The sequence below is a fragment of the Heptranchias perlo genome, chromosome 22, assembly GCF_035084215.1.
Source record: "Heptranchias perlo isolate sHepPer1 chromosome 22, sHepPer1.hap1, whole genome shotgun sequence".
Taxonomy (NCBI): Eukaryota; Metazoa; Chordata; class Chondrichthyes; order Hexanchiformes; family Hexanchidae; genus Heptranchias; species Heptranchias perlo.
The window spans coordinates 30,065,032-30,089,145 of NC_090346.1; the positions used below are offsets into that span (position 1 = coordinate 30,065,032).

The 24,114-nt window shown below is 39.4% G+C and overlaps 1 protein-coding gene across 1 annotated transcript in view; it reads left to right on the forward strand.

Annotated features, from left to right (window-relative positions):
• Positions 1 to 5,394: 5,394 nt before the first annotated feature.
• The window catches only part of LOC137340912 (coiled-coil domain-containing protein 154-like), a 30,110-nt gene continuing 11,390 nt past the window's right edge, over positions 5,395 to 24,114 (forward strand). The window contains exons 1-2 of the mRNA XM_068003717.1: positions 5,395 to 5,493; positions 18,641 to 18,807. Coding sequence (XP_067859818.1) covers positions 5,443 to 5,493; positions 18,641 to 18,807 — 218 coding nt within the window. The 5' untranslated portion in view covers positions 5,395 to 5,442. The remainder of the gene's footprint in view (positions 5,494 to 18,640; positions 18,808 to 24,114) is intronic.

Here is a 24,114-nt window from a genome sequence, read left to right on the forward strand (position 1 = left end):
TTTACCAAAAATATAGACAAAATGAAATTGTTCTAAGTTAAGAGCAAAAGAGAGTAAAATAAAAAGGTATGAATCAGTATAGGTTTCAAGGAGCCTCAGGAGGTAACTACAATAATCATAAAACAATGATTTAGAGAGGTCTAATTTTAACTGTGTACTATCACTGCCATTGTACTATTATAATGACGCAAAGTACTAATATTGATATAGTCATTTTGCAACGATAGGCAATTATTGCTAATGTGCAATTAGCATTGTTCACATCAATGAACTGATCCTGTCTTTCATTTGGAGATATATATATATATATATATATATATATATAAAAAATCGCGCAATGGGGTAGATTTTTTATCTTCACCACTTGTGATCCAGCCCGAGTGGATTGCCTACCTTTTATAGAACCTGCCAATATTCCTTCTGTGGGGTTCCACATTGCATGAATAAGTGGCCCATTAAAATTGAAAGCTGGGATATCTCTGCTGTACAGCCATGGCTCAGTGATAGCACTCTCGCCTCTGTGTCAGAAGGTTGTGGGTTCAAGTCTCACCCCAGGGACTTGAACATATAATCTAGGCTGACACTTGAGTGCAGTACTGAGGGAGTACTACACTATCAGAGGTGCCATCTTTCAGATAAGATGTTAAACTGACCTTTTAATTGGATGTAAAAGATTCCATGGCATTCTTTCGAAGAAGAGCAAGGGAGTTCTCCCCATTGTTCTGGCTAAATTTATTTCTCAACCAACATCACTAAATCAGAGTTTCTGATCTTTGTGGGACCTTGCTGTGTGCAAATTGGCTGCTGCGTTTCCTACATTACATCAGCAGCTACACTTCAGAAGTATTTCATTGGTTGTAAAGCCCTTTGGGACATCCTGAGGTCGTGAAAGACGCTATATAAATGCAAGTTCGTTCTTTTTTCTTTGCTGCTGCTTTTCTTGCTCCAAGGAAGAGGTTCCAGGTAACTCCATTTTGAAAGTAAGCACAATGCTCATAATTAAATTTGAGCATACAAACAAATATTCCTAATCTCTGCCTTGATAGTGAGGGAATATGTGGATGTTATCATAGATTCATACAGCACAGAAGGAGGCCATTCGGCCCATTGTGCTGGCTCTTTGAAAGCACTATCCAATTAGTTCCACTCCTCTGCTATTTCCCCATAGCCCTGCAATTTTTTTCCTTTTCAAGTATATATCAAGGACACAAGTAAGACAAAGACCAAAATAATAGATTGGAAAACTGATTTTGAGGGGGATGAGAATGGAACTAGGGAAAATAAACTGAATGGCTTGTTTCTGTACTGCAGTATCTTTGTAATTCTATGCCAAATCCAATTCTCTTTTGAAAGTTACTGATGGATCTGCTTCCGCCACCCTTTCAGGCAGTGCATTCCAGATCATAACAACCCACTGCGTAAACAACATTTCTCCTCAGCTCACCTCTTTTATGCCAGTTATCTTAAATCTGTGTCCTCTGGTCACCAGCCCTCCTGCCTGTAGAAACAGTTTCTCTCTATCTACTCAATCAAAACCCTTTATAATTTTCTTTAGACTTTCAACGTAACTGAAGTCCCTCATTCCAGGTATAAATCTTCTAAATCGCCTCTGCACACTCTCCAATGCTTTGTTTCTCTTTATTTACTCTATATATTAGATGTTATATTCTGTGTTCCCAATGGGCTGGTAGATAGTGAATCATATCCTGACCATGAAAAAAATGAATGAGATATGAGAAATGAATTATATTATATTGCTAGGTAACTTTGTGAGGGAGAAAGGAACAGAAAGTTATGCTCATGAGGTTAGATGAAGTAGGGTGGGAGGAGGCTCGAGTGGAGAATAAACACCGGCATTGACCAGTTGGGCTGAATGGCCTGTTTCTGTGCTGTTAATTCTATGCAATTTCCCTGGATCTGTGCACAGGCACACTAGATTGTCTTGAGCACAGCGAATACTGGAAAATTAGACTGCTTGGAGCATATGCCTGTAATGGAACCCATACGATTTACCTTCCAATAATTTAAATGGATGAAAATTGGACAGGTTCTTTTACAGACAAGCTGTCCAATAAGTGGAAGGTGGTACATTTCGGAAGGATGAATAAGGAGGCCACATACTGCTTGGATAATAAGAGTCTAAGTGGGATAGAAGAGCAAAGGGATCTAGGGGTAGAGATACACAAATCACTAAAAGTAGTAGCACAGGTTAATAAAGCCATAAAAAAAGCAAATCAAGCACTGGGTTCATTTCTAGAGGGATAGAATTGAAAAGCAAAGAAGTTATGTTAAACTTGTACAGAACCTTGGTTAGACCACACTTAGAGAGTATTGTGCACAGTTCTAGTCTCTATATTATAGAAAGGATGTAAAGGAATTGGAGAAGGTGCAAAAAAGATTCACAAGGATGATATCAGAACTGAGAGGATATCCTGAACAGGCTGGGGCTCTTTTCTCTGGAAAAGAGAAGGCTGAAGGCTGACTTGATAGAGGTCTTTAAGATTTTGATAGGGTAGATGTAGAGAAAATGAACAGGTTTGATGGGGTAGACATAGAGAAAATGTTTCCACTTGTGAGGGAGTCCAAAACTAGAGGTCATAAATATGAAATAGTCGCTAATAAATCCGATAAGGAATTCAGAAGAAATTTCTTTACCCAAAGAGTGGTAAGAATATGGAACGCGCTACCACAAGGAGTAGTTGAGGCAAATAGCATAGATGCATTTAAGGGGAAGCTAGATAAGCTCATGAGGGAGAAAGGAATAGAAGGGTATCCTGATAAGTAGGGAGGGAAGGAGGCTCGTGTGGAGCATAATCACCGACATTGGCCGAATGGCCTGTTTCTGTGCTGCAGTGTAACTCAATGTGGTTTCTTCCCTGTGAATACCCCATCCTTCTGGAAAGAGGGAAAATTAGATGGAGAGTCACCCTTGATCTCTTTCACATATCTCCTAGGTGCAAGTTGCAGGCTGTAATCGATAAAGGACCAAATTGTCTGGTTACCTTCTAGATAGTGCCAGGCAATGACCATGTCCAACAAGAGAGAGTTTAACCACCTCCCCTTGACATTCAACGGCATTACCATCGCCAAATCCCCCACCGTCAATATCTTGGGGGTCACCATTGACCAGAAACTTAACTGGACCAGCCACATAAATACTGTGGCTACAAGAGCAGGTCAGAGGCTGGGTATTCTGTGGCGAGTGACTCACCTCCTGACTCCCCAAAGCCTTTCCACCATCGACAAGGCACAAGTCAGGAGTGTGATAGAATACTCTCCACTTGCCTGGATGAGTGCAGCTCCAACAACACCCAAGAAGCTTGACACCATCCAGGACAAAGCAGCCCACTTGATTGGAACCCCATCCACCACCCTAAACATTCACTCCCTTCACCACCGGCTGCAGTGTGTACCATCCACAGGATGCACTGCAGCAACTCACCAAGGCTTCTTCGACAGCACCTCCCAAACCCGCGACCTCTACCACCTAGAGGGACAAGAGCAGCAGGCACATGGGAACAACACCACCTGCACGTTCCCCTCCAAGTCACCCACCATCCCGACTTGGAAATATATCGCCATTCCTTCATCGCTGCTGGGTCAAAATCCTGGAACTCCTTTCCTAACAGCACTGTGGGAGAACCTTCACCACATGGACTGCAGCGGTTCAAGAAGGCGGCTCACCACCACCTTCTCGAGGGCAATTAGGGATGGGCAATAAATGCTGGCCTCGCCAGCAACGCCCACATCCCAGGAACGAATAAAAAAATAAATAAATACTTCGAGGAATAAAAATGTTAGTGAGAAAGTTGAATGAAAAGGGCATCCTAGGTTATTTATGCTTTCTAGAGGTAGAAAATTACAAGATTTACAAGTTAATTTAGAAGAAAATTAAAACATGTCTTGTTCAATGAGGACTAAATCTTTTTAAATAAAATTTTGCACAATAGGCTGAAACAATACAATTAAAATTTGCTGAGTCAAAAGCCGAACTAAATGCTAAGCTGGAGGAAGAATTGCAAAACAGGTAATCTGACTCGCTTTGTATTGGTGATCTTGTAAAGTGGTGATCACTTCTGCTTCAAGTGATTCTCTAGAGGGAAAGAGAGACCAAACATAAAACTGTGACTAACGCTTAATCTCTCAAGATTTCAAGGTTAAAATACAAGTTGTCAGCAGCAGCCACTATTGATGTAAATCAGTTTAAAGTCTATCTTATTGCTATTCCTGACGTGAGGAAATACTTTTGGAGACATAATTTTATTTAACTCTAAACTCTAGTTCCAGTCACCACATTAACCGAACAAAACATTATAGGCAGCATATATCCATATCTGTCATTTATTTCCAGCATTTCTTAAATTTCTATTTTAATATTACTGGATTTAGAATATAAAGGCTTGCTTCATTGAAGAGAAGTTAAATGCTCTACAAGTGTTCATTTTAATAATCCATTATTAGTGTAAATGCAGAATAATTCTTTTACAAAGTTAAACACTATATAAATGCAAGTTGTTATTAATCCTTTATATTTGTACAGTCTGTTTATTTTGTTGAAATTTGGTAATTTCTTTACTGAATAAAGTCAGTACACCTACCTGATATGTACCACATGTTCTCTTTGTTTCTTTGTATTTCATGAGATTCTTTCTGGATTATTTATACAAGATTAATTTTAGCAATTTTATATAGAATGAGTGCAAAAGCATGAAGGAGCTCTGTTTTTCTATCAATTTTGTAAAAATAAAGCTAGCTTATTGTGCCATTATATTGTTTAGAATCTATTTTACACTCAAAGCCAAGGCAGGACAGAATTGAGATAAAACTATTTGTAGTAGCTTCTCAGTAACAGATTTCTTGTAAATATATGAGAGGTCAAATTTCCCCTTGATCAACTGCAACCACAGTTATCTTGAAGCAGATGTTGATACTGTTTATATAAGGAGTCTAAACTGATCACTTCCCTACTTTTTGTTAATTGTCTGTTTCAATCTTTGTCTAAGTTACTTTTTAGGCTATTTCTTGAAATTCAAGTTTTTATTCTCGAAGCACGTAGAATCTGAAATGTTTGATTTCACTTTGCTTACTTGCTAATATTATTACAGGTCAATGAAAATTAAATCATATTTGCAAATATTTTGTATCTCGTGAATCAATATGAAAACACAGCAGTCATCTATATAAAAAATCTGGGTATCTTTCTATTGATCTTTTACTTGTATTTTTAAGGATTTTTAAAGGTAAAACCTATTAATTTAGATAATAATCATTGGCTAGTGCAAAATGTCTTACTGGACAGATAAATTTTAGTAACTCTAATACATAAAATGGACACAGAGTAGAAAACGTCAATGCAGATTTGGGATTTGTGTACTTAGGGTGTGGGATGTTGAGTCACTGCGACGGACTGTGGGAACATTGTTGGCTGATATCCATCGAGTTATGGAGGACACACCTGGAGAAATTGCAAAGATCAAAGAAAACTTGATAGTTGTAAGTTTAACATCTGATTACATTTATTTGATCTTTTTAACTTGTCATAGCTAGAGTCAATTTTATGACTGATGATTGTGTAATTAATGATGAAGAATTTTGTCTGTACTTAAGTAGTTTATATGCATCAGGCTCTTAGGGACATAATTAAGCACATTTTTCACTACTGCAGTAAGTTGTGTTAGGGCAGTTCTATGACTGCAGTAGTTTAGAATCACAGTGACACAAGATGTATAATATAACTGTAGTTGAACTGGCAAGTTCAGGATCTGGTTGGATGTGAGACCACCTCAAGGAGGTAGTTTCACACTGCTTTAGCTTCTTACTGGAGCAGTATAACCACATCCAATGCAAAATATCTAGGTAGTTTGCTAAACTGCCCTTAAAGCTTTAACAGCCAGGTCTCTACCAACATGAAAAATTTCACTGAGTTTCTGATGTCCGCCAGCAGAACCCTTTTCCCTCCTGAGTGTTGTGGGAAGCAGACAGTATAACTTGGCATTGCCCACTCACAATGCTCTCAAGTTATACTGATGTAAAACTTAATAGGCAGTTATGCTGCACCCACAATTATACTATTATGATATAAAATTACTCATGGAATGGAGTAGTATGCTTTGTAGGTTTACTGACCTTGGTTGAAGTTTAGTCAAACATGAAAAAAATTCAGTGAGTTGTTACACAAGCTGAATGAAGCTTGCATTTATTATCAGTATTGTTTTAAAACTTTGAAAAAAATTATTCCAACACTATGATAGCTTTTGAGCCAAGTATTTTTAGATTTTGATCAGATCATGTTGTCGATCAAGAAATGTTTCATGATTTCACATTATCCTTTAATTTTAGCTTGCAAGATTCAGTATTTAAAAATTCACAGACTATCAGTTTTGTGGGTAGTACTTCATAGCATCATAGAATGGTTACAGTACAGGAGGCGGCCATTCAGCCCATCGAACCCGTGCCAGCTCTTTGTGAGAGCAATCCAGCTAGTCCCCATTCCCTGCTCTTTCCCTGTAGCCTTGCACATTTTTTCCCTTCAAGTATCGGTGTGCATTTTTTCAAAGTTTATTTATTTAAGAGGTGCTAGTTTATGGTACGTTAGGTTTGAGCAACATTTTAAGGACAGTAGCAATGGCAGTCAGTTATTTTCTAAAGCTGTTACGGACAAGATTATTTTGCATAATTTAGAATTTACATTTTAAAAAGTATTAAATAATGAGCAAAAGATATTTTTGAAAGATTAAAGATAGGATATATTAACTGCTACTGGAAAGTCCATAAGAGCATAAGAAATAGGAGCAGGAGTAGGCTATACGGCCCCACGAGCCTGCTCTGCCATTCAGTCAGATCGTGGTTGATCTTCAATCTCAGTCTTGAAAAAACTCAACGACAGAGTATCCACAGCCCTCTGGGGTAGAGAATTCCAAAGATTCACAACCCTCTGAGTGAAGAAATTTTTCCTCATCTCTGTCCTAAATGGCCGACCCCTTTTCTTGAGACTATGACCCCTAGTTCTAGACTCTCCAGCCAAGGTAAACAACCTCTCAGCATCTACCCTGTCAAGCCCTCTAAGAATTTTATATGTTTCAATGAGATCACCTCTCATTCTTCTAAACCCCAGAGAATATAGGCCCATTCTACTCAATCTCTCCTCATGGGACAATCCTCTCATCCCGGGAATCAATCCAGTGAACCTTCATTGCATCCCCTCTAAGGCAAGTCTACCCTTCCTTAGATAAGGAGACCAGAACTGTACACAGTACTCCAGGTGTGGTCTCACCAGAGCCCTATATAATTGCTCCTTACTCTTACACTCCAACCCCCTTGCAATAAAGGCTAACATTTGCCTTCCTAACTGCTTGCTGTATCTGCATGTTAACTTTTCGTGATTCGCGTACAAGGACACCCAAATCCCTCCGACTACCTACATTTCTTAGTGTCTCATCTTTTAAAAAAAATATTCTGCTTTTCTATCCTTCCTACCAAAGTGGATAATTTCACATTTCCCCACATTATACTCCATCTGTCACCTTCTCGCCCACTCACTTAACCTGTCTATATCCCTTTGCAGCCTCTTTGCATCTTCCTCACAGCTTAAGTTCCCACCTAGCTTTGTATCGTCAGCAAACTTGGATGCATTACACTCAGTCCCCTCATCTAAGTCATTGATATATATTGTAAACAGCTGAGGCTCAAGCACTGATCCTTGCGGCACCCCACTAGTTACAACCTGCCAACCCGTAAATGACCCATTTATTCCTACTCTGTTTTCTGTCCGTTAACCAATCCTCAATCCATGCTAATAAATTATCCCCAATCCCATGAGCCCTAATCTTGTGTAATAACCTCTTGTGTGGCACCTTATCAAATGCCTTTTGAAAATCCAAATAGACTACATCCACTTGTTCCCCCTCATTTACCCTGCTAGTTACACCCTCAAAAATTTTTCTAATAGATTTGTCAAACATGATTTCCCTTTCATAAAACTGTTGACTGCCTAACCTTGTTTTCTCTCTCCCTCCTTTCTTGAATAGCGGGGTTACATTTGCTACCTTCCAATCCATCCTAGAATCTAGGGAATTCTGGAAAATGAAATCAATGCATCCTCTATCTCTGTAGTCACCTCTTTTAAAACCCTAGGACATAGGCCATCAGGTCCAGGGGATTTGTTGGCTTTTAGTCCCATTAATTTCTCTAGTACTGTTTCTTTACTAACATTAATTACTTTAAGTTCCTTAGTCTCATTAGACCCTTGGTTCTCCACTATTTCCGAAATGTTTTTTGTGCCTTCTACTGTGAAGACAGATACAAAATATTTGTGTAACGTCTCTGCCATTTCCTTATTCCCCATTATAAGTTCTCGTGTTTCTGCCTCTAAGGGACCCACGTTTACTTTCGCTAATCTCTTCCTTTTTACATACTGGTAGAAGCTCTTACAATCTGTTTTTATATTTCTTGCTAGTTTACTCTCATTCAATTTTCTCCCTCTTTATCAATTTCTTGGTCATCTTTTGCTGATTTTGCAATCCTTAGGCTTACTACTCTTTTGGCAACATTGAAGCCTCTTTTAATCTAATACTATCCATATGTGTGGACATTAGGTAAGGACAACATCAAACTTAATTATGATGTCCTACATAGTGGAATACCCTGCCCACTGTCACTGCATTGCTCACACATGAAGAATGAGAACATAGGTGAGGTATTGGAGAACTGCAACCCAGGCAGTAAAAAAGTGACAGTTGTCAAACAGTGCTTTTAGAATAAAGAGTGCTAAAGGTTCTAGTTTAAGCAATTGTTAAGTTTTGGGGTAATAACTGAAAGTAACTTTAGTAATTCAATACAGAAAGTCTGCTTTTTGATACGGCAATCTCACAGATAAACATTGTAGAACCACAGTGCAAAAGCCTGTCACTCTAATCTTAAATCTGCATCATGTTTTTACAAGCAATGATTTCAGCGCTGTGGCTTTTGTAGCTTGTAAACTGGGCAGACCCTTGTCTGCTTGAGACTTTGAAAATTATTCTAAATAAAATCAGTCAAAATTTGAATCATGCATTGTAGTCTTTCATAGCCCTGAAAAAATGCACAAGAATTTTTTTTTCTTGTAAATGTAATTGTATGAAAGAGAAATCATGTTTGACAGATCTATTAGAGTTTTTTGAGGGTGTAACTAGCATGGTAGATAAGGGGAATCTTTTGGATGTGGTATATTTGGTTTTACAAAAGGCGTTCGATAAGCTGTTACACAAGATTAGGGCTCATGGGATTGGGGGTAATTTATTAGCATGGATTGAGGATTGGTTAGCGGACAGAAAACAGAGAGTAGGAATAAACGGGCCATTTTCAGATTGGCAAGTTATAACAAGTGGGGTGCCGCAAGGATCAGTGCTTGGGCCTCAGCCATTTACAATCTATATAAATGACTTAGATGATGGGACCGAGTGTAATGTATCCAAGTCTGCTGCTGATACAAAGCTAGGTGGGAAAGTAAGCTGTGAGGAGGACACAAAGCGGCTGCAAAGGGATAAAGACAGGTTAAGTGAGTGAGCGAGAGGGTGCCAGATGGAGTATAATGTGGGGAAATGTGAAATTATCTACTTTGGAGAAGAATAGAAAAGCAGAATAGCAGAACATGCAGGCAGAATAGCATACAGCAAGCAATTAGGAAGGCAATTGGTATGTTAGCCTTTATTGCAAGAGTGTTGGAGTATAAGAGCAAGCAGGTCTTGCTGCAATTACATTGGGCTCTGGTGAGACCACACCTGGACGATTATGTACCGTTTTGGTCTCCTTACCTAAGGAAGGATAGACTTGCCTTAGAGGGGATGCATTGAAGGTTGACTAGATAGATTCCTGGGATGGGAGGGTTGACGTATGAGGAGAGATTGAGTAGAAAGGGCCTATATTCTCTGGAGTTTAGAAGAATAAGAGGTGATCTCATTGAAATGTATAAAATTCTTAGAGGACTTGACAGGGTAGTTGCTGAGAGGCTGTTTCCCCTAACTGGAGAGTCTAGAACATGGGGTCGTGGTCTCAAGAAAAGGGGTCAGCCATTTAGGACCGAGATGAGGAAGCATTGCATCACTCAGAGGGTTGCAAATCTTTGTAATTCTCTACCCCAGAGGGCTGTGAACGATCAGTCGTTGAGTATATTCAAGACTGAGATTGATAGATTTTTGGACACTAAGGGTATATGGGGATCGGGCAGGAAAGTGGAGTTGAGGTTGAAGATCGGCCACGATCTTATTGAATGGCGGAGCAGGCTCGAGGGGCTGTATGGCCTAGGCTCCTCCTATTTCTTATGTTCTTATTTTGGCAGCATCCACTTCTCCATTGAAAACCGATGCGAAGTATTCATTTAGTGTCCACCAGATCATCATTTTTGTCCCTAATCAGTCCCACCCTTCCTTTGACTACCCTTTTACTATTTATATATTTATAAAAGACTTTTGCGTTCACTTTTGGATGCCCTTCCTTTCCCCCTTGTGGGAATGTGTCTACTCTGTACCCAAACCATCTCTTCCTTGAAGGCCTCGCATTGTTCAATTACTGTTTTGCCTACCAATTTTTGATTCCAATTCACGTGGGCAAGATCCCTTTTTAACTCGCTGAAATTAGCCCTCCTCCAGTTAAGTATTTTTATGCTTGTTTGTTCCTCGTCCTTTTCCATAACTATTCTAAACCTTATGATATTATGATCATTGTTCACCAAATGCTCCCCCTCTGAAGCATACTCTAATTGTCCCACTTCATTCCCTAGAACTAGATCCAGCACTGCTTCCTTTCTCTTTGGGCTAGTAACACACAGATCAAGAAAGTTCTCGTGTACACATTTCAGCAATTCCTCCCTCTCTCTCTCCTTCAGCCTGTTACTATCCCAGCCTATATTGGGATAATTGAAGTCCCCCAGTATCAATTTCTCAATAGTTCTTGCATATTTCCGAAATTTGCCTGCAAATTTGCTCCTCTATCTCCATCCCACTATTTGGTGGCTTATAGTATACCCCCAAGTAGCATAATAGCTGCTCTATTGTTCCTTAATTGTAACCAAATAGATTCTGTCTTTTACCCCTCAACTATATTATCACTTTCCACTGCTATAATAGTTTCTTTGATCAATACTGCCCCCCCCCTGCCCCCCTCCTTTCTTTCCTTCCCTATCTTTCCTGAATACCTTGTAGCCAGCAATATTAAGTTTGCAATCCTCTCCTTCTTTCAGGCAGGTCTCTGTTATTGCCACTATAGCATAGTCCCATGTGGCAACTTGTGCCTGCAGCTCACCAACCTATTTACCAAGCTACGTGCATTTACGCACATGCACTCTAAACCCATCTTAGATTGCCTCACGTTTGCCCCTGTCTGATCCCTCCTATTTCTGAACTATTCTTTACTCTCGTGCTATTTGTCGCTCCCAGTCCTCTGTGCACCTTGTTTGTCCTCTCTAATGTTTCATCCTGGTGCCCATCCCCCTGCTAAATTAGCTTAACCCCTTCCCCCCACAGCATTAGTTAACCACCCCGCAAGAACTGTGGGAGGTTGCAGCCCCTGTTTTATTATTTAAAGGGGCTGTTACTCAAATTTTGGCTGAATTTCAGTCCCACGTTTCTAATCTTTGGCCACCTGATACGGAGGGTGATGAGCAAGTCGTTCTCGTGGGTCCGCTTCTGGGCCTGGCCATAACAGCAGTTCAGAGATCTGGGATGAGTGTGGACTGTGGGGAGGGTTTCTCTGGCTGCCTGCCTCTATTCCACAGTCTTGTCCCTACTGGGAGGCCCTGGAGAGGGAACATGCGATGTCTACTGGCACGCTCGAGGCCTTCCGCGACCAGTGGCACAGAGTGTCTAATGGACACAACCAATAATATGATTTAGAATTGTAAATTTGTTTTAGTTAATCAGAAATGGGCCAGATCTTGCTGGAGTGGGACATCTTGTGGTGTGTCCTGTTAGACTTTTTTCTGCACTTTTCAGGCCAGCATTTTTTTGCATTGTAACTTGGTGGAAGTGCGAGTTGATAACGCCGTGGCGAGGGCAATGGGGCATCTGGGACCTTAGTGAACGACAGGACCAACAGTATGTCTCCTTAATCAATGAGATTTAAGGATTCAGAAGGAAACTGAAGAAGGAGGGTGAATTAGAATGGGTGAATTAGAGTCAAATCAGGCACAGAAAGAGAAATAGAAGAGGGAAAGAAAGATTAAATTAAGAGAGAGAGAAGAAACAGAAAGGAAAAGTAAGAAAAAAAAAATTAAAAGTTGACATTTTTTAAATCTCTAAGAACAATTTACCACCTGAAGGAATGAGACTCCACAGTTTAAATTGTTCAATTTCTGGGCCAGAGAGGTTGATTGGCAGTGCATTAACAATTATGTCATTAAAAAGGTACTTATGCTGTTAATTACCTGACTTAACTTTCTGTGGTGAGTTTAATGGAAAATTAATGTGCAAATCCAACAAGTTCTTAAAAATAACGGGGAGGCTCAGGGCGAGATGCCGTTTGTGTGAAGCAAATGGCAGAGTGGCGTAAATCAACCAGCAAGTTCTGGAAATTCGCAACTCATGGCGTATCTCTTAATCCCTTGAATTTACTGGCTGATTTTCACATTAATAATGTTATGCGTTGTTAACATGCCATTATTTTCATAGCCAAATCCTGCCCTTTATGTTCAAATTATTATATTAATGGTGCCTCCTTAAGAAAAGAAGGGGCACATGTGGAGCAGTTTTTTGATTGGCAACACTGGGGCAACCAAGTGTCCACCCATATTGATTTATTAAAACGGGCATTCACTGAGTTGGGAGCCATGTCTAACTTATTTAAAGTATATTGTAATGGTTGGCATACAGTCATAAAGACAGGGTTCCCAGCCAATGTTGGGAAACCATTGGTCTTATAGGTCTGGGGAGGTAGTGGTGAGGGAAATTCGTGAAAGCTATAAGCTTCCACCAATTCTTCCACACCCTATTCTGTTAATCTTCCTGGACCCTGAAACTCCCCTTTCCAATTTCCCTTGCACCCTTTCCCCAATACTTACACACCTCATTACCATCTCCTCCATTTAAGTCATTGGAGAGTAGAATCAAGCGGGGTGTAAAATGAGCGACTGACCTGAACCCACCGCCGAGTTAGGTTAAAATTACCACCTTCAAGTTTCAGGCTCAAATTTCGAAGGTAAGCCTTTTACTTTCCTTTGTAGAGCAGCTGGACCATGGGTCCTCCTCGGACCCCGCAAGGAAAATCCAGGCCCTCCCTCTCCCAGACTCTCCCTGTTCCTTACCACGAGTTGCCCCAGAACCCCCTTCCTCTTACTTACCTGAGTGTCGGCGGGGGTGAAGGGCTATCCAATTTTCCAGAGGCCAGCAGGTTTCCCAGGCTGTTTCAAGCATGAAATCGACTCGTAGCATGTTGATTTTTTTTTAAAAGGAGCAGGAAGCCGCTCGAGCCTGCTCCACTATTCAATAAGCGGTGTTTTAAAAAAGTATAAAGAAACAAAAGTAGTCATTTAAAGAATACGAGAGAAGCTCTCAAGGAACATAAAATGCCCAATTAAGAATATCTCTTAAGGTAATGAAAGCCAAACATTTCATACTGGGCTCTAACTTGTAGCCTGAAGAGTAATTAAATTCTGAATAACCTCACTGTGCACAGTTCTCTCACCAAAGAATTAAGCTCTAATTGATTGTTTACTTAACAACAATTAGATTTTGTGGCCTTAAAGGGGCACAGTTTCACTCACCTGCAGGATAATACATTCGGGCTGATTATGCAGTCTGGTGCTCTGAGGATTGGCACTCTCGGGAGTACAGATGGGGACATCCCGGGCTCACAGCAGAAACAAACCTATCATTCATTACATGGGTAACACTCCTGTCCTTTTAAAAATAGCATATGAGCTCTATATATATATATATATATATATATATATATATACATATATAGCATGTTGTATATAATATAGTACTTATCCTTGATGTTGGTTTATAAATATAAGCTGGTGTGTTAGCAAAAAAATAAAAACAAACCCTATATGCTCATTTGAAAAAACATTTAATAGCTGAAACAAAATTGATTTAAATCCTGTTTTTCCTGGAGCTACTTTAGTTTAAGAGATTGCTATTGATTTTGGGAACAACAAAAATTGTTGCATGATAGAGCTTTAATCCATACATTAATGACAGAATAATGCTAAATCTTACCAAGATGGGTTACTTCAGAGGTTTTGTTGTCATTCTAATTCAGGACTTTTTTTTGGTAAAGCAAAACACACTTGGGAAGGTAATACAAATTTTTATTTCAGTATTTCAATTAAACCTTAAATGTAAGTCATTGCTTCACTCCAGACCATGCCATTTTATTTTAATTGCAAAAGGCGGGGATTTAGAACTATTATTGAATAAATAAATAGCTATGGTTTTACTCATGTTTTTAGTTTCACTGCAGCAAAATTATTGGTTCTGAATGTATCTATCCTTTATCATCCATGAGGTGCTATTAATGGGTAATTTTGCCAAAAACTAATATGATTATAAATTTTTGTTATTAAGAAATCTAAAGTTTTTTCATTTGGTTTGTTTGTGTATATAAAGTAATATTGTAATTATATTCCCAGAATCACATGTGAAAACATGAAGATTGAAAGCTTGAAATATACTGATAGGGAACTTTGGTGCTCCAACATGCTGAGCCAAGGACCGTAAATAAATGGGTTTCCCTCCAATTTTCCCTCATGGTGAGTTTCCAGTCTTGGCAGATGTTGCCAGGGTGGATACTGAACAGAGGGTAGTTACTCCCTCACAATGAGGGGAGTGGTTATGGAAGGCAGATCACCTCCGCCATTCATTTTTCCACCCTCTCTAGTTCAAATATAGTAATGACAAAGGACAGAATGAGGCATTTATTTATCTATAGAATAACGCATGGAATGACAGCAAATTGAAGATGGGTAGAAAAATATATTAAAAATATGGTGGCAGGAATAAAGTTTAAGGAACAGTAAGAGGAAGCTAACTTAACAAATTATTAATTAAGCAAAAATGGTCATGTAAATGACTTCAAACCTGTCCAAATTCATAATATATTTAACCATTGCATAAGCTTTAAATTTTGCAGTACACCATCGTCCCTATTGCCATTTAATCATTCCTGCCCTCCACTCTATCACAATTTTTTCCCTTTGTTCTTTCCTCCCCCCTCCCCTTTTCCTCTGCCTCTGCACTTGCTTAAAAACTGTTAAATCTCTAACTTCTTCCAGTTCTGATGAAAGGTTATCGACCTGAAACGTTAACTCTGTGTCTCTCTCTCCACAGATGCTGCCTGACCTGCTGAGTGTTTCCAGCATCTGCACTATCTTGCTTTTGTTCATATATCCACACCTCAATTAGCTTTAAAAAAAAGTTTTCAGCCAATCTGAAGTGCATTTTTTTTGTTGCTTTGAGTTTCACAATCAATATGAATGGTGGGAACGGAATGTCTCTGAAGCAAAAGTACACATTTAAAGCTTTTTTTAGAGAAAAAAAACAGTAATTGAAATGTTAGCAGTTCCTGATTGATCATTTGGTAAGTGCACTCCCCATTGTGGAACTGGAAGCTCCATGGCTCCATCCCTGGTCTGTGGTCAGGGTCTAAAATTTGGCCTCAGTGTCCCTTAGATAGGGAGTCAGAATTTCTATATTTGATTGCTATCCAATCATTCCTGGTAGGAAGTGAACATTTGTGGATGGGATCAGGCTCCGTTATATTGACTCTCTTTTTCTCCTCCCTTCCAATTAATGAGCGATCTACTCTGCGAGATTGCCACCCAGGCAGCGAAGACGAAAATCTACCCCATTGTCTGGGCTCACATGCAGAAATTGTATCTCGGCTAGATACTTTAACAGCAGCTGGCATCTGCGGAACTATAATTCAGCATGGGTCCACATGTTGGGGAGAGTAGGGGGAAACTGGCTTTGAGATTTACATTTTTCTTAATATAACTGATTATGACATTTTTAAAGTTTCAAATTTGTTTGTAAAAATTGTTAAGCTAATAAAAATATGAGAGGATGAGGGCAGTTGAAGCAGGATGAGTGGAATTAATGTTTAAATTTTTGTATAGTTCAAAATAGTTTTTTAGTTTATGATTTGATATCAAAATAATAGCTACTGCTGATATTTGAGTAGCTTTATTACTGTGAAATGAAGTTGTATTTCAGTGTTCCAGTATGTGAGCAAAAACATTAATGAAAATAATGTCTGTCCTGAGGTGTCTAGAATTCCCGGAGCTGCTGACAGTTAGTAAATATAAGGCTGGACTCTTGTAGAGACCACAATTTAGATCTCTAGCTCATAACACATTATGTTGGAATGTACCTTACGGACAAAAAAGTGACACTGAAAATAAGGGCTGCTACCATGAACTCTAGTCTTCCTCACGTGTGCATGAAGCTATAGTGCCTTTGTTAGCATTGGGAGAAAAAACATTTACATTAGTTTATTTACCATGTTATCGTGTAGGTTCTCAAAATGAAGCCTGGTGTGTGGAATGTAATAGTTTTGAACTCAGTGAATTTGAATCCTTGTGGTTTAACTCGTGTTCTGACATGGCTAAACATGAAATTTCAATCTATATTTTAAGAAATTGAGTCACCTGATTGTTTGCTGTGAGTTCCTCTTTCCAATAAGCCTTTTGGTTGAAACAGCATGTCATTTTCTAGCATGCTCATTAAGCATCATTCTCAACTGGTCAATCAACCAGTGAGAATAACAATTATGTTACAGTGGAAGTCATCAAAAAGCAACTTCAGGGTGACAGTTTTTTTAGTTATATATTTATTAACCTTCCTAAGACTTCCAGAACCTCAGTAACTATTACTGAGTACCTTCTTGCCACCCTCCACCCTCCATAAACTTCAGTTTGTCCAAAATCAGCTGTCTCATATCCTGTCCCCCAATAAGTCCCAAATGCCCAACACTCCTGTCCTTACTCACCTGCTTTGGCTCTGACCTCCAGCACATTGAATTTAAAATCCTTGTCCTCATCTTCAAATCCCTCCATGTCCACACCCAATCCTATCTCTGCGACCTCCTGCAACCCTGCTGCATGCTTTGGTCCTCCGACTGACCATTTTTTATCCTACCCTTCTTTCGTCCCACCAATGATTGCAGAGACTTCAGCTGCCTTGATCATACTCTCTCACATCCCATTCATAAACTCCATCCCCACTTCACTTCTCTCTCTACCTTTAAAAATCTTCTCAAAACCCAACTTTTTGACTCGGCTTCTGGCCACCTGTCCTCACTCTTCCACCGTGACTCACTTTTATGCATTTTCTTTTCTTCCCTCTCTGTAATGCACCTTAGAACGTTTCCTACGTTAAAGGCACTCTATAAATGCAAATTGTTGTACTAACATGTTGTGGCGGGCTTCTTGAAATGTTTCATTATTAGTCAACAGAGATAATTTCTTACCATTATAAGGCCTTTTTCAAGATTTCATACCTACTTATCTTTTAACGTGGAATGATTTCATTTTATTTAACTTATTTATCTTTTTGCCACCTTTCTTATGTCCTCAGAGATCCAAGGCATCCAGTGAAAAGATTTCAACAGAGAAAGATTTTATTCAGAATGAAAGTAGTTTTTAAATAGACAATTACAGGATCAGAGATACAAACGTGCTTGAAATATTTTTTCCCTCATAAGCAACATAATGAGAGATCAACAAGAATCCCTACATAAAATGTTAAACATTTATAAAAATGTCCAGGTATATTTTGTAAAATATCTGACAAGTCATTTTGTTGGCTTGCAAGTAAAGATGGAAGTATGATTTTTATTTAGTAAGGGTTTTTTAAAATCATTTTTCACAATCACTATAAATCTGTCTCTGATACTTCAGTATTTCTTGTATAACATATACTGTTTATGACTTCCCCTCTCATTGAGAAACTATAAAATATGCTTGTTACATTTTCCTTGTTACATCCTCCTTTTTGAATGGTTCCTGAAAACAGTGGTCTTCTGTATTTTAAATGAACATCTTGCCAAAGTTTAAAATACACAAGGCTGATGGTTTAAAAACCTATCCTTTGTAAACAAGCAAAAGGAAATAAATTGTGTGTCTTACGTGTTTTAAGAATAAATTATTTATGTTAGGGAGAATCTGAATTTTGAGTTGATGTTTCCATTCATTTCAGTTTATGATGACAGAAATGCTTTTACTCAGTTTACCTTTGCAACATTAAGTGTAATCTATATGGTGAAACTTAAAGATCTTAAAAGTTCTCTATAGAGAGAGTAACATAAATAGGTTTACAGGTTTCACTGTTAAGGAAAACCGCACTATTGTGGCATATCCTGGTTACTTAAATTTTACTAACGACGAGGGATGAACTTGTCTGATGTTATTACCAATTCAGTAAAAGGATTACCAACAATAGATAAGATTGGAAATTCTTTGTTAGTTTTTATGCAGATAAAATCCTTGTTTAAATATAAGGATTTTACTTAACCTCAGATTACAAACAACGTTGTTTATCCTTTTGCAGTATTTCTAATATTTCTTGTTTCTTGCCTCCCTCTTTGACCATTCATATCTCCATCATCTTTTCCTTTCTTTCATTTTTGTTTTAATTTCTCTCTCTTTATTTTACCACCTATTCAACAGTGCATTGCAGAAATTAAAAGTCTACGGGATGATTTAATCAAGCTAAAGACTGAAGCAAATCTGGAGCATGGAAATGACACACTTCCAAAAAGGCAGCTATTTGTCAAAGGACCTGATGTTACTGAGGACAATGAGATTAACAGATGGGGCGTGTATCAAGCCATCAGGTATGAAGGCGGTGGAATAGAGCAACAAAGAGGTGTTAGTAAATGTATCTTTTGGCAGACAAATGTAAAGATGTGTTGTAACATTATCTGTCCTTTTACTAATGTATACTGTAACATAGCAGTTGGTTTGCTAAGGCTTAAGTTATTGTAGCAGGAGAGCTGACTTGTTTATTTTTCAGGCTGAGTGCTGTCTACAGTTCAAAGTTCATCACAATTGTTTCATTGCACAGGAAATACATTTTTAGATATTTTTGGATGTTGTACTTATTAGGGGACTATTGACGTACTCTGTGTATGGTTCATGCATATGTTAATTAGAGACATTAAGATTAATGTGAACCTTTCTTTTTCTGATAGGGGTTGTAGGTGGCTCTGTTTTCAATTTATTTTGCTAAACTGAAAATAATATTGATTTCGTATACTGCTACTTTACTGAAGTTTCATTTTTCCTCTGTGTATACTTGCTTTATCTGTAGACAGCTGACATTTGCTATAAATCCTGTGGTCAACTCACTCCCTTTTCTCCTAATAGAAGCACCTCTCCCACAATGTGCCTTTTCAGTGTTTGCTTTTATGTAACGTGAAACAGGTATAGAACCTATTTCAAGACTGCTTTCTCTCTTTCACTGGTTATATACTGAATATAATCTCAACCTACCAGATTTTTAAAAAATTGTCCATAATCATGGCACATTATGACTATCCAGGAACATTTGGAGCTATTATACTTGACTATCTTTCTAATAAACTCCTTCCAAAAGAAAGCTGGTCACAGAACTTTATAACATCTTTGTTGCAGCATATTATTGCACAGGTATAATGTTTAAATGACTAATGAGGGATTGGGCCAGTGCCATTACTGATGAAAAGTGGGAAGATTTAGAATTTGGTACACATTATGTACCTCCAGTAAATCTAAAAATGTACAACTCAGATTACATTTACATTGCAGCTACAAGTCTGAGACTGGAGGCTACAGTTCACATTTCAACCAGGCACAACCCTGTTTACAATGCTAGGCTCCTGCCTGCTGGAACTCTAATTGTCCGCTTTAGGAGAGAGCATCGGCAGAGTTGTCTCCCAAAAGCTAGAAGTTTCAATGTTTGGAGAGTGGGGAGGGAAGAATCTCTGTAAGCCTACCTGACCTTAATTTAAATGTACATAGAGCAAAGAGACCAGAGGGTTCAATGGCGTCAAAATGAAATGATGTAAGATTACTCACTCCACGGAGTCTCACTCCACTTCACTCCAGAATCAGGTCAGGCCTAACTTTTAATTACACTGCCAGTTTTGTGTCAATGCAAAACTGAAATTATTTCATGCTGATGCTAGACTTGTAGTGTAAATGCACTGTCAGATGGACTGATAGGGTGCTATTGTATGGATTGTATTAGACAGTTCAGGATACCGGGATAGTGTAGAACAAGAGAGGCCCGTGGCCATCTGCAAGAGCCTCATGGACTCAGGTCCATGGAATGAAATGAGAGACATGTGACTACAAGAATACTAGAGTGGTAGTAGTAGAAGATTATATAGTCAGAATGTAGACAGTCTTTATTGCAGCTATGACCAGAAGTCCCGAATAATATGCTGCCTCCCTGGTACCAGGGTGAAAGACATCACAGAATGGGCAGGAGGCAACCATAAACCATTGACCATATTGGAACCGATGATACAGATAGTTGAAAGGTCTGAAACGTTAACTCTGTTCCTTTCTCCACAGATGGTGCCTCACTTGCGGAGTTTTTCCAGCATTTCCTGTTTTTATTTCAGATTTCCAGCATCCATAGTATTTTGCTTTTGATGCAGATAGAGTATGTTTGAGGTCTTGTAGAGGGAGTTTGAGGAGTTTGGCACTAGATTGAAAAACAAGACCTCAAGAGTGGTAATGTCTGGATTGTTTCCTGAACCACATTATTGGACAGGTTAAGTAGAAGAATATTAGGACGGTTAACACGTAGCTGTAGGATTGGTGCAAGAGGGAAGGGTTCACAACCTTGGGGCATTGGAGCGAGTTTTTGGAACAAAGGAAGGCTAACCAAAGGGATAGCCTTCACCTGAACCAAAATGATACCAGTGGGGGAGGACTTAAACTAATATGGCAGGGGAATGGGCAAAGTCTAGGTTTGAGGCTAGAGAGGGAAAGTAAGTGATGTAGTGAGAGACAAAAATATTTGAGGGGAAAGGGATATCAAAAAGTAAATGAGAAAACTCGTAAAAAGAATAAGGGTCAAGGTTCCAAAAAATTGGAGTTATAGAATCATAGAATCGTTACAGCTCAGAAGAAGGCCATTCAGCCCATCGAGCCCATGCCAGCTCTTTGTAAGAGCAATCCAGTTAGTTCCATTTCCCCCGCTCTTTCCGCGTGGCCCTGCAAGTGTCTTCTCTTCAAATATTTATCCAATTCCTTTTCGAAAGGAATCTGCTTCCACCACCCTACTCCCTGCATAAAAAAGATTTTCCTCATGTCGCCTTTGATTCTTTTGCCAATCACCTTAAATCTGTGTCCTCTGGTTCTCGACTATTCCGTCAATGGGATCAGTTTCTCCTTATTTACTTTATCCAAACCTGTCATGATTTTAAACTCTTCTATCAAATCTCCTCTCAACCTTCTCTGCTCTAAGGAGAACAACCGCAGCTTCTCCAGTCTATCCACATAACTGATGTGCCTTATTCCTGGAACCATTCTAGTAAATCTTTTCTGCACCCTCTCCAAGGCCTTCACATCCTTCCTAAAGTGCAGTGCCCAGAATTGAACACAATACTCCAGTTGTGGTTGAACCAGTGTTTTATAAAGGTTCAACATAACTTCCTTGCTTTTGTACTCTATTCCTCTGTTTATTAAGCCCAGGATCCTGTATGTTTTTTTAGCTGCTTTCTCAACCTGTCCTGCCACCTTCAAAGATTTGTGCACGTATTCCTCCAGGTCTCCGTTCGTGCACCCCTTTAGAATTGTACCATTTAGTTAATATTGCCTCACCTCGTTCTTTCTGCCAAAATGTATCACTTTGCACTTCTCTGGATTAAATTTCATCTGCCATGTGTCTGCCCATTCCACCAGTCTGTCTATGTCCTCTTGAAGTCTATTACTATCCTCTTCACTGTTCACTACACTTCCAAGTTTTGTGTCATCTGCACATTTTGAAATTGTGCCCTGTACACTCAAATCCAAATGATTAATATATATCTAAAAAAGCAATGGTCCTAGTACCGACCGCTGGGGAACACCACTGTATACCTTCCTTCAGCCCGAAAAACAATCGTTCACCACTACTCTCTGTTTCCTGTCACTTAGCCAATTTTGTATCCATGCTGCCACTGCCCCTTTTATTCCATGGGCTTCAATTCTGCTGACAAGTCTATTATGTGGCACTTTATCAAACACCATTTGAAAGTCCATATACATAACATCAACTGCATTGCCCTCATCAACCATCTATGTTACCTCATCAAAAAACTCAATCAAGTTAGTTAAACACAATTTGCCTTCAACAAATCCGTGCTGACTTCCCTTTATTAATCCACACTCATCCAAGTGACTATTAATTTTGTCTGGGATTATCATTTCTAAAAGCTTCCCCACCACCGAGGTTGAACTGACTGGCCTGTAGTTGCCGCATTTATCCTTACAGCCTTTTTTTGAACAAAGGTGTAACATTTTCAATTCTCCAGTCCTCTGACACCACCCCCGTATCTAAGGATGTTTGGAAGATTATGGCCAGCACCTCTGCAATTTCCACCCTTACTTCCCTCAGTAACCAAGGATGCATCCCATCTGGACCGGGTGACTTACCTACTTCAAGCATAGCCAGCCTTTCTAGTACCTCCTCATTATCAATTTTCACCCCATCCAGTATCTCAACTACCTCCCCTTTTACTTTGACTTTGGCAGCATCTTCTTCCTTGGTAAAGACAGATGCAAAGTACTCATTTAGTATCTCGGCCATGCCCTCTGCCTCCATGCGTAGATCCCATTTTTAGTCCCTAATCGGCCCCACCCCTCCTCTTACTACCCATTTACTATTTATATGCCTATAGAAGACTTTTGTATTCCCTTTTATGTTAGCTGCCAGTCTATTCTCATACCCCCTCTTTGCCCCTCTTATTTCCTTTTTCACTTCTCCTCTGTACTTTCTATATTCAGCTTGGTTCTCACTGCATTATCAACCTGACATCTGTCATTCTGCTTCATCTTACTCTCTATCTCTTTCGTCATCCAGGGACCTCTGGCTTTGGTTGCCCCACCTTTCCCCCTCGTGGGAATGTACCTCGACTGTACCTGAACCATCTCCTCTTTAAAGGCTGCCCAATGTTTGATTACAATTTTGCCTGCCAATCTTGGATGTCAGTTTACCTGGGTCAGATCTGTTCTCAACCCACTGAAATTGGCCCTCTTCCAATTAAGTATTTTTACTCCAGATTGCTCCTTGTCCTTTTCCATAACTAATCTAAACCTTATGATACCATGATCACTGTTCCCCCATTGACACTTGTTCCACTTGACCCACCTCATTCCCCAGAACCAGATCCAGCAATGCGTCCTTCTTCGTTGGGCCGGAAACATACTGATCAAGAAAGTTCTCCTGAACACACTTCAGAAATTCCTCTCCCTCTTTGCCCTTTACAATAATACTATCCCAGTCTATATTAGGATAGTTGAAGTCCCATATTAGTACTACTGTATAGTTCTTGCACCTCTCTGTAATTTCCCTGCAGATTTGCTCCTCTATATCCTTCCCACTAGTTGGTGTCCTATAGAATACACCCAGTATTGTAAAGGCACGTCTATTATTTCTTAACTCTAACCAATAGATTCTGTCCCTGACCCCGCAAGGACATCGGGGGAAAAATTCGATAGGGCCTATTATTGGCAGAACATTGTCCTGCCTCAGTTCAGTACTCACTGTCAATCTGCATTGAAATCCAGGCCTTGCACATTGATTCAATGCAATTTTCACTTTCCATCAGCAGGGATAGCCCAATCTCTTAAAGGGAGGATGTCTCTTCAAATCTCTTAAAGGTAGCCAGTACCTGTTATTTGCTAAAAATTACAGTCTGCTGTTTGAATGGAGATCAGACATTGCACACGTGAAACACAGATGCAGCTCACGTCCCTATGTTTACTGATAAGTTATGTTAAAACATTGAATAAAGGTTGCGCACTATTCAATCCCACATCCTCCAGTCTGCATGCCAGACCTCACCAATCTGCTGATCTGAGTTGGTACCAGGCCTGCGAGAGTGCGTGCACCAAGGTTCTCTGCTGATGCGCTACAGGCCTTGGTGCAAGAGGTAGACAGAAGGAGG